Consider the following 11,211-nt stretch of genomic DNA (forward strand, 5'->3'; position numbering starts at 1 on the left):
CCTTTATCTTTTGTTGAGCATCGATCAGACCCCCTCTGGTGCAGGAGGTTATTCCTCCCCAGATGCAGGATACTACACTTGCCCTTTTTGTACTTCATAAGATTCCATCCAGCCAGCTCTCCAGGTTGCAAACCAGGACAGGGGTTTCACTGGGGAGCAGTGGTTGTAGGGCTCTACCCCATCAGATTTGGGCTGGAGACCCCTCCTGCAGTAGGCAAGAGGTTGAGAGTGAGAGGGGCAGGTGGCAGCCTGGCCTCCAGAGAGTGCTGCGTAGTGCTCTAAAAAAAGACAGCAAGCATAGGGGTCAGGCTCAGTGGGCTTGTCCCAAGGCCCCACTCCCTTGTGCCAGCCCCTGTCAGGTTCTGAGGTGTGGCCAGGCCCTTGCTTGTCCTCCTTGAGGAGGAAGGGACCATGCTAGAGGAACCTGGCCCAGGCTGCAGGCCCTGGGAGGAGAGGGCTGAGGAGAGGCCTCCTCCACATCCCAGCTCCTGGCCAAACACCAGAGAGCTTCATTTCAGCTTGGGGTGTCTTTGCTTTCTCTCTCCTTGTCCTGAAACTGGGGAAAACCACATCAGATCATTCATGGTTTCACTGGGAGACATTTGTGAAGAGCAGGCAGCTCTTGGAGGCTTTTCTGAGGAGACAATGCTCTGGGAGAAAACAAAACACACCAAAACACAAAGAAATGGTGCCTTTGGATCTGTGCCTTCATCAGAAACACGCAAAGGACAGGGCTCTAATCATGCTCCTCCACACCCTGCAGCAGCCTCTGCTTGAACTCCAACTTGTAAAACTCAGATTTTCCTGCTGGATCTCAGAGCTGCCAGACCCTGCTCAGGAGGGCTGCGGCTCCCCACCATGCCTCTGCTCCAGGGGCCTTCCCCTTGGCTCTGCTCCCTGTTTGTCCCCCCATGAGTCTTTGGGGAGGAGATGACCCTCCAATAACTCATCACTTAATAAAAAATACCTTCAATGTAAGTAGAAATTATTTCCCCTAAGCCCAGCCCTGTTCTCTCTGGGGTCTGTTTGCTCCATTTCTAAGCACAGCATCATCCTCTCCAGCTCCAGGCTGAGTTACCAGGATGTAACCCCAGGAGTCAGGGTAAAACACTGCACTGAGAGAGGGTTTTCCAGCACTTTCCCCTCCTTGTCATCAACCCCACAAGCTAATTAGGCAAACAGGCAATTAGCCAGTTTCCTAGGAAGGCCAATATGTTAATCAAACTCCCCAGTGTTCCCTTCCAGTCTGGCAAAAGCCAGAATTGGTGCTAAAAATTCAAACGATTGCTATGGAAACCCCAACAGCTGATAACTCATCCTGTCACACCGGGAGAGCAGGGAGCCAGATCCGTCCTGGGTGTCTCTGCACCACCCTCCTGCCACTGCCTGCCTGTAACCGGTGGAGGGAACAGACAGGTTGGAGATGTGAGGAGAATTTGGCATCTGCTAGGCGAGGTGGCTTGGGTCTGTGTGATGTGAGGGAGGTGCTGTGAGCTCTTCTTGTGATCATGGAACCGTAGGTTGGTTTGGGTTGGAAGGGACCTTAAAGATCATCCAGTTCCAACCCCCCTGCCATGGGCAGGGACACCTCCACCCTCAGGCTGCTCAAGGCCTCATCCAGCCTGGCCTTGGACCCCTCCAGGGATGAAGCATGCACAGCCTCCCTGGGCAGCCCGTGCCAGTATCTCCCCAGCCTCACTGAAAAGAATTTCTTCCTAACCTCCGCTCTAAATCTGCCCTCTTCCAGTTTAAAGCCATTGCCTCTCGTCCTATCCCCCAGCAGGCTCCCCCCGGCCGCGGGGCGGGGGGCTGCGTTCCTCCCCGCCCGCAGGGGGCGCTGCACCGATGGCGCCCCTCTGAGGCCCGGGCCGGCCGGTGCATGCGCAGTGCGGGGACCCTGCAGGGTCGGGGCGGGCCGGTGAGGCTGGGTCACAGCAGTGCGCGACCGGCGGGGCGGACAGGGCCCAGCGGTAGCCGGTGCCCGGTCAGGGTTGACAGTGGGCTCTGCCCTATCGCCTCTCCCTGAGAGCCGAGAGCCTGGGCTTGCCTGCCGCTTTGGTGGGGCCGGTGAAGGGCGCCCTCACCGCTCCCGACAGCGGCGGCACCTCCGCCCCGCGCATCGGTGGCCGCAGTTGGCCGCACCGACTCCGATCTACTCCGGACGGTTCGCATCCGAGTTATCATCAGCGGGTGGGGGAGGACTTTGACCCCGCTGCAGCCCTCGCAGAGCCACAGCAGAAGCGGGCGGGGCTAGGCAGGAGCTGCCGGTCCCAGCTACCCCGCGGGGCCTGGTGCGGCTCCGGGGAGCGGCCACGTGGTGCCGCCCGGGCGGAACAAACCTCCCCTACCATAGAGCCTGCCGGCCGCTGCGCGCCAGAGCGGCACTGCGGCGCAAGCGCGTTGGCTGCTGAGTGCGGAGGTCCCACCCCCAAGCCGGCGTCGACCTATAAGAAGGGGGCGGTTGACGTCAGCGTTCTCTTCCGCCCGCTCTGCGCTCGCCAGCGAGACAGGGCTGTTGCCGCCGCCATTGCTGTACCCCCCCCGCCCCGGAGAATCCACCGCCATCCGCCACCATGGTGAGATCCCGCGACCTGCCGCCGCCCCGGAGCGCCCAGCGGGCAGCTCGCTCGCAGTGTCGGTGGGGATGGAAGGCTCAGGAGAGCCCGCGGTAGCAGCGGCCTCTGGTACCGGGCTGGGCCGCTGCGGAGGGGAGAGGGGTGGGGCTGGAAAGCAGGCCGGGAGGAGGGGACAGGTCCCGGGGGTGACTCTAGGCCCCGTGGCCTTGGGGTCTGCGCTCCGCTGGTGGCGGGCCGGTGGGGTCCAGCGGCGCCGCGCTCGCTCTGCGGGGAGGGGGAGCGGCGGTGATGTGGCACCGAGGCGGCGTTGACGCTGCGGCCAGGCCTCTGCAGCCGCCTTATGTAACGCTGCGGCCCAGGTGGGGGCAATGGCAGCGGAGCAGTGTGCTGTCAGCTCCCCGCCGCGGAGCAGCGAGCGAAGGAGCGCTCGGTGGTGGCGGGGAGGGGTGGTGTTCGGGTTTAGGGGGGGGGTTGCCGCAAGGAAGCGTTGGCGCTGCCGCAGTTCCTAGGACGCTGAGGCGAAAGGAGCACACTGGGCGCTTGTGCTTCGGGTCCAGACCCTTCTGCTTGTCCCCTTGCTACCTTTGCCTTGGGTTGTCCGGTAGCACAGGTAGAACCGGTGTCGCTGTGGCCATGGCAGGTATCTGTGGCGTTGCTTGTGCTCCTTTGAATTGTCGAAAGCATTCCTACATGCCCTCTGGCTTTTCTCCTTCCCTCCCCTACCTCTTTCCTCCTTCAAGGTGAACTTCACAGTAGACCAGATACGGGCCATCATGGACAAAAAGGCCAACATCAGAAACATGTCCGTGATCGCCCATGTGGATCATGGCAAATCGACCTTGACTGATTCTCTGGTGTGCAAAGCTGGGATCATTGCCTCTGCCCGTGCCGGCGAGACCCGCTTCACTGACACCAGGAAGGATGAGCAGGAACGGTGCATCACCATCAAATCAACGTGAGTGTCCCCTCCAGGCACCACCTGAGCGTGGGCTGAGCTGAGGGGGGGGCTTGGAGTCCTCCGAGGCTTTGATGGTGAGATGAAAGAAGACAGCATCAGGGTTTTGCTAGTCTAGTTCAGAGGCTCATCTTGTACTCCTGGGGATTTGTTTAATGAAAGAGTAGGTATTGATTGGCTTCTGGTGAATCAGCCCTGGTGAGCAGTGGGAAGCAGATGTGCAGCTGAAGCTTCAGCCCTGTGTTCTAGCGCTGGGGCTGCTGGATGTCTGCTGGATGCTGTGCAGAGGCTGTCCTGGGGGCATTTCTGGTGGCTGTGTCACCAGGGATGGTTTGAGGACCCTGAGGGGCATGAAAAGCCATCAGAAATGTATTTGGGTCTGGTGGGAAGAGAAGTCCTTGATTTATGGAGTCAAGAAGTGGATTCATCTTTGGGCACTCCATGGAGTTGGAAGAGGTGATGATTTTGGGAGGGTCTCAGCACAGTGCAGGGAGAGCAGATTTCAGCCTCCTCTCCTGGTTCTATCCCACACTGACTTCCTAGGGATGCTCTTCAGGAAGTCCTTCAGCCCAGCTGCAGCTTCTCTGTGGGGTGAAGGCTCTTTCTCAGCGTGGCCAACACGCAGATAATGACTTGGGTGTTTCTTCTTGCAGAGCTATTTCCCTGTTTTATGAACTCTCTGAGAACGATTTGGCCTTCATCAAGCAAAGCAAGGATGGTTCTGGTTTCTTGATTAACCTGATTGACTCTCCTGGGCACGTGGACTTCTCATCTGAGGTCACTGCTGCTCTTCGTGTCACTGATGGTGCCCTGGTGGTTGTCGACTGTGTCTCTGGTAAGGTTTGCTCCTGCTGCTGTGTGCCACTGGAGCATGTTGGCTGCCTTTGGAGATGACAATAACCAATTCTGCTGTGTTTGGCAGGAGTCTGTGTGCAGACAGAGACTGTGCTGCGTCAGGCCATTGCTGAGAGGATCAAGCCTGTCCTGATGATGAACAAGATGGACAGAGCACTGCTGGAGCTGCAGCTGGAGCCAGAGGAGCTCTACCAGACCTTCCAGCGCATCGTGGAGAACGTGAACGTCATCATCTCCACCTATGGAGAAGGGGAGAGTGGCCCCATGGGAAATATCATGGTGAGTGGGAGGCTGCCAGTACTGTGTTCAAAAGATTCCCTTTTGGGAGGGAGCAGTTGTTTCCTTGTCTCTTTCTGATCTTGAGTGAAGAAGCAAGAGCAGTATGGTGAAGACATCCCTGCTACCCAGCTTGTGCTGGTCCAGAGCTCTCACCAGCTTTCCTCCACAGCCTTCTGGAGGTTCTGGCTTCAGCAGATAAAGGCTATCAGTGCAGGAAGGCATTTTGTCGTTTTGTCAAGGGGGTCCTTGTTTTGTAGAACATGTTTTTGGGTGATATTGGAGGCAGCCATGCAGTATTCCTCCCCTTGTTGTCTCCTGGAATGGCATGGGGAGGCTGGGCTGTGCTTGCCAGGCCCTGCTCCCTGCTGCAGGTCTTCATGCCCTACTGATCCTCCCTGTGATGGGCAGGAGCTTCACCTGCATGCAGATCTGTGCAGCTACTGAGCTGTCCCTGTATGGAGCTGGATGAAAAAACTGCTCTAGTCCTGCAGGACAAAGCTAAGATGATGGATGTGTGGCCAGGCTCTCCCCAGGCCTTGGTGATGGCAGCTGCCACAGAACTGCTTGAGGGTTGCTTAGGCCTGAAGCTCCATTGTGTTATACTTTGTGTTGGGATGGAGCAGGCTGACTGCTGTAATGCTGAGTGGCTGGAGGAGCTGCTCCTCTGACCCAGTTCTGTTCCCTGGCAGATTGATCCTGTGCTGGGCACCGTGGGCTTTGGCTCTGGCCTGCATGGCTGGGCCTTCACGCTCAAGCAGTTTGCTGAAATGTATGTGGCGAAGTTTGCCGCCAAGGGCGATGCCCAGCTGAACCCGTCCGAGCGTGCCAAGAAAGTAGAAGACATGATGAAGAAGCTGTGGGGAGACAGGTGAGGAGTCACAGCTGTTGGGTTTCAGTCCAGATCAGCTCTGTGTGGCTGCAGCACTTGTAGAAGATGGGTAGGGAGAGAGGTTGTGGTCGTGCTGCTTGTGGACCCGTCTCAGTGACTTGGGCCACGTGCTGGCACAAGAACCACACTTCCCATGAGATCCTGGCAGAATAGGAAACACAGGGGGATGGAGGGGATGGTGAGTTGGCAGCAGGGGTTGAGTGTGTTTTGGTGATCTCTGGGAGTGGTGGGGGCAAAGGTGTGAAGATGGTTCCTATCAACAACTCATTCCTTTGGGCTGAGCTGGCCGGACAAGCCACACTGAACTGAGCTAAATTCAGCAGCTGAACTGAGCACTGATCTTTGGCTTGATTCTTTCTCCAGATATTTTGACCCTGCTACTGGCAAATTCAGCAAATCTGCTACCAGCCCTGATGGAAAGAAACTGCCCAGGACTTTCTGCCAGCTCATCCTTGACCCCATCTTCAAGGTGAGTCCTTGTGTGTCCAGCCCTTGCTGGTGCTGCATGCCCTGGTTCAGTGTGTGATGATGGAAAATTTCTTCACTTTGACCTGACTTGTTTGATTGAAGAAATTTCAGTATCTGACACATCTCATTCCTTCATGGAGGTGGGGAAGGTGGTGGTGGGTCTTGTGGAGGCAGGTCTGTCTGAGCTCTGCGTGGAGTCAGATGGGTGATGAGCAAGAACAGATGCTCTTCAGAGACACTCATGCTGCTGCTTCAAACTAGGTCACTGAAAAGTTCATGGCTGCTGCTGTTGCAGGTTTTTGATGCAATCATGAACTTCAGGAAGGAGGAGGCAGCTAAACTGATTGAGAAACTGGACATCAAGCTTGACAGTGAAGATAAGGACAAGGAGGGCAAACCCCTGCTGAAGGTGAGCTGGGTCTACAGGGTCTGTGGGGATGAGATGAGTACAGCTGTGCTGCACCAGCTGTAAACTCAGTGAGCAACTACAAGCCCTGCTTGGCTAGGGTGGAGCTGGTGGAGGCTGGCTGCTATGTCCTGAGCAGTTTGCCCAGGTCTGACTGCTCTGCCCTCTGCTCAGGCTGTGATGAGGCGGTGGCTGCCTGCTGGAGATGCCCTGCTGCAGATGATCACCATCCACCTGCCCTCTCCTGTCACAGCCCAGAAGTACCGCTGCGAGCTGCTCTACGAGGGACCTCCTGATGATGAGGCTGCCATAGGTATGACACCTGCCAGCTGCTCCAGTATGGATCAAGCTTTCCTGGTGTCGCTAAATGCCAGGATGATGGGGTTGAAAAAAGATCTTTAGAGATCATCCAGGATGTGGCCAAGGCTCAGGCTGAGCCCATGCTCAGTCAGAACCTACGTCAGTGACAACTCTCCAGGCTGGCCAGCTTTCTGGACAAACCAACAGGCTGGGACAAGAGTGGGTCCAGGTCTTGTGTTGGGATTTGGGGGACAGAAAACAAACCTAATGGTGCTGAATGGAGTTGATACCTCTTCTCCTCCCAGGTATTAAGAACTGTGACCCCAAAGGGCCCCTCATGATGTACATCTCTAAAATGGTGCCAACCTCTGACAAGGGACGCTTCTATGCTTTCGGACGTGTCTTCTCTGGTCTGGTCTCCACTGGCTTGAAGGTCAGAATCATGGGACCAAACTACACCCCTGGCAAGAAGGAGGATCTGTACCTGAAGCCAATTCAAAGGTCAGTCCTGGCTGGGTTGTGCTCTATGGTTCAGGTTTGCAGTCTTGCTGATACTTGAGGTCTCTTTTCATCATCGTGGCCCTTGGCCGTGGACTTCCAAGTCTGCTGCTGAGCTCCAGGACGCTGCTGGGTGGGATCTCCTCCCTCAAACTTCATTAAACCCAACTTCCTCTTCCTCCAGGACCATTCTCATGATGGGCCGCTATGTTGAGCCCATTGAGGACGTGCCTTGTGGAAACATTGTTGGGCTGGTTGGTGTTGACCAGTTCCTGGTGAAGACTGGAACCATCACCACCTTTGAGCACGCTCACAACATGAGGGTCATGAAGTTCAGTGTCAGCCCTGTGGTGCGTGTGGCTGTGGAAGCCAAGAACCCAGCGGACCTGCCCAAGCTGGTGGAGGGGCTCAAGCGTCTTGCCAAGTCTGACCCCATGGTGCAGGTGAGTGTCCAGAATGGTCCTGGGGATAGGGGAGATCATGGTCCTGCTGATGCAGGAGGCTTTAGGGTTGTACTGGGAGTGCTGGTAGAACAGTCTTGGGCTGAATGTTGGTCTCAGCCCTTCCAGAGGGGGAGGGAATGCTGTGTTCCACCTGGTGTTTGGTGCTGAGTCATCCCCAGATGAGTGGAAGGAGCTTCTAAAAGTAGCTCCATGAGTCAAAGACAAAAGTCAGAGCCAGTTGGTGGTGCTTGATGTGCGACAGCTTCTGTTGCATTGCAGTCCAAAGCCTCACCTGCCATGTCCGTGGTCTTTCCAGTGCATCATTGAGGAGTCTGGGGAGCACATCATTGCTGGTGCTGGGGAGCTGCACTTGGAGATCTGCCTGAAGGACCTGGAGGAGGACCACGCCTGCATTCCCATTAAGGTAGAGGGGCTGCAGCAGCGAAGCTGGTGGGATCTGGTGAGCTGTGGTGGGGTTGTTGGCTCACTGCTCTGCTCTGCTGCCTGTCACCACAGAAATCTGACCCTGTCGTGTCCTATCGTGAGACAGTCAGCGAGGAGTCCAACGTGATGTGCCTTTCCAAGTCCCCCAACAAACACAACAGGCTCTACATGAAGGCCCGGCCCTTCCCAGACGGCTTGGCCGAGGACATCGACAAGGGGGAGGTCTCTGCCCGCCAGGAGCTGAAGCAGCGAGCTCGTTACCTGGCCGAGAAGTACGAGTGGGACGTGACTGAAGCCAGGAAGATCTGGTGCTTCGGTCCCGATGGCACCGGCCCCAACATCCTCACCGACATCACCAAGGGCGTGCAGTACCTCAATGAGATCAAGGACAGCGTGGTGGCTGGCTTCCAGTGGGCGACAAAGGAGGTGGGGACAGCACTGGGGGTGGCAGAGGGCTGCTGCTGCTCTGTCTTCCCAAAGAAACATTGGGAAAACCCTCAGGATGTGACATGGTTATGGCACAGGAGAATCTTTGGGCAATGATGGGCTCTCTCAGCCTCATCAATGATCTGGCCTTTACTTGTTAATGTGTTGAACTAGGCAGGAGATGACTCCAAAGAGCAGTTGACAGACTGAGGGTAGCAGCAGGAGAGTTTTCTTCCCTCTTCAGTTTAAGTTAGTTTCAGAAGATGATCCCACCATGCCAGCTGCTCTTTTTTGGTCCCAATAATGTGAAAAAACTTCCATTTCCTGCCATCCACTTGGGAAGCAGCATCATAAATGTGTGTCAGCACTAATGCTTACATGAACCCTGGAGCTGTGGCTGCTCTAAATGGTTTCTGGGCCTGAAGCTGCCTTGGTGGGGCTCCTGTGGTGGCTCAGCAGCAGCTGGGTCATGGGCTGGGATGATCACTTGCCAAGTGGCTTCTGGTGTGCCTGGTGGGATCTTTGCCCTTCATGCTCTAGGATCTGCTTCTAAGGTCTTTGCCCTGGGACTGGAGCCCTGTGGTAGGGAGCAGCCCCTGGTTGCAGTGTGGTGTTTGACCTCCTGCTCTGCTTTGCCAGGGAGTGCTGTGCGAGGAGAACATGCGCGCGGTGCGCTTCGACGTGCACGACGTCACCCTGCACGCCGACGCCATCCACCGTGGAGGTGGCCAGATCATCCCCACAGCCAGGAGATGCCTCTACGCCTGCGTGCTCACCGCTCAGCCCCGCCTCATGGAGCCCATCTACCTGGTGGAGATCCAGGTGAGAAACATCTGCTCGGCCCAGAAGTTCCTGGGCAAAGAAAATGGTGGTGGCTGCAGTCCTGACCCCTTCTCTCTCTCTCTCTCTCAGTGTCCAGAGCAGGTGGTGGGTGGCATCTATGGTGTGCTGAACAGGAAGCGTGGCCACGTGTTTGAGGAGACCCAGGTGGCTGGCACCCCCATGTTTGTGGTCAAGGCCTACCTGCCTGTCAATGAGTCCTTTGGTGAGTGTGCTGGGCCTGGGCTGCAGCAGCTCCTGGAGCCTGAGCCCAGCCCTGGGGAGGGAGCTGATTTTGCTGGCCAGCTGTCTGATTGCCATGATTGTAGAACCACTGAAGTTGGAAAAGACTCTTAAGATCCAACTGGTAACCCACCACTGTCAAGTCCACCACTACACCATGTCCCTCAGCACCACACCTCTATAGCTTTGAACCCCCTCCAGGGATGAGGACTCCACTGCCCTGTTCTAGGCCTCGACAACTCTTTTGGGGAAGAACTTGTTCCTCTTGTCCAGCCTAAACCTCCCCTGGTGCAACTTGAGACCATTTCCTCTTTCTTTGATAGAAGAGATCATCTCAGAATGGTTTAGGTTGGCAGGGACCTTTTAAAGCTCATCTAGTCAAATCTGCAGCCAGCAGGGACATCTGCAACTAGAGAGGTTGCTCAACCCCAAACAATCTGACCTGGAATGGTTCCAGGGCTAGGGGCATCTCTCACCTCTCTGAGCAACCTGGGCCAGGGTCTCATCACCCTCAGCATAAAATCTTCCTCTTTCAGTTTCAAACCATCCCCTCTTGTCACAACAGGCCCTGCTCAAAGGTTTATCCCCAGCTTTCTTACAGGCCCTTGAGGCACTGAAAGGCCACCAGAAGGTAACTTTGGGCCTTGTCTGCCACACAGTGGTACAAAATGAGCAATTTTTCCATAGAGTCAGAACAAATCTCTCATGACAGTCTAGGTTGTCAAAGACTGACTGAAGGAAACTCACCAAGGCAGGATTAGCCTCCATCTCCCTCAGCCTTCTCCCATCATCTTTCATGGCATCTCCAAGTTGGAGTCCTCTGTTCTAGGTGACGACTTGGGATTGTTCTTCCTCCTCATTCCCATCTCCTCTTCCTCACAGGTTTCACAGCAGACCTGAGGTCCAACACAGGTGGCCAGGCCTTCCCCCAGTGCGTCTTTGACCACTGGCAGATCCTGCCCGGAGATCCCTTTGACAGCGCCAGCCGACCCTGCCAGGTGGTGGCTGAGACCCGCAAGCGTAAAGGCCTCAAAGAAGGAATCCCTGCCCTGGACAACTTCCTGGACAAACTCTAATCAATCTTGTTGGACTCTTTAGGGGGGGGAGGGGAGAGAAAGAGAGGGGAGTGCGTGAAGAAACAAAATCAAATCAATTAATTAGCGTTGATGCCCAGGCCAGGGGCTCGGCGCCTGTGACCATCTCTCCATCGGTAATTGGTTTCATAGCGATTCGAAGACTTTAAAATGAGGAAAGAGAATACCCCAAAAAAAAGAACAAAGCCTTATAGGTTTTCTGTGTTGCACATGACTCATCTTTGCCATTGTAACTAAAACATTTCCACTAGATTTGCCCAATTCTGTATTTATTTGACTTGGAGGTTAAAAAATAAAAGAGGGTTTGAGGGGGGTCCTCCGTCCCACAAGGGGGAGGGGGGGGGGCAAGTGAAATTGCTTCCAACTGAGGTAAAAAGGGCGGGGTTCCCCGCTCTACGGTGTGACTGTCGTGCCCATCGCCGCCTGTATTAGTGCCACTGGAATTAATAAAACTCGAATAATGGTGAAATTCAGCTTTTTTTGGGGGTGTTTTTACGCGAAGGGGCGCTGGGGGCG

General features: G+C 55.7%; 1 protein-coding gene and 1 non-coding gene across 2 annotated transcripts; both read left to right on the forward strand.

Moving 5' to 3' along the window:
* The first annotated feature begins 2,472 nt into the window (after window positions 1-2,472).
* EEF2 (eukaryotic translation elongation factor 2) lies at window positions 2,473-11,164 on the forward strand. The gene is made up of 15 exons (XM_068164989.1): window positions 2,473-2,576; window positions 3,317-3,531; window positions 4,185-4,366; window positions 4,454-4,665; window positions 5,355-5,533; window positions 5,918-6,023; window positions 6,318-6,431; window positions 6,603-6,741; window positions 7,034-7,229; window positions 7,411-7,669; window positions 7,986-8,093; window positions 8,186-8,539; window positions 9,179-9,361; window positions 9,452-9,584; window positions 10,484-11,164. Exons 1-15 carry the CDS (start codon window positions 2,574-2,576, stop codon window positions 10,675-10,677), a joined length of 2,577 nt encoding a protein of 858 aa, XP_068021090.1. The 5' UTR covers window positions 2,473-2,573; the 3' UTR covers window positions 10,678-11,164.
* Window positions 6,076-6,142, forward strand: LOC137454796 (small nucleolar RNA SNORD37). Its single transcript, XR_010990684.1, has one exon. It is a non-coding gene; the product is annotated as a small nucleolar RNA SNORD37 (small nucleolar RNA).
* Window positions 11,165-11,211: the final 47 nt, after the last annotated feature.

Source organism: Melanerpes formicivorus, unplaced genomic scaffold (genome assembly GCF_026170545.1).
Source record: "Melanerpes formicivorus ecotype bairdi unplaced genomic scaffold, bMelFor1.0.p_v2 SCAF_83, whole genome shotgun sequence".
NCBI lineage: Eukaryota > Metazoa > Chordata > Aves > Piciformes > Picidae > Melanerpes > Melanerpes formicivorus.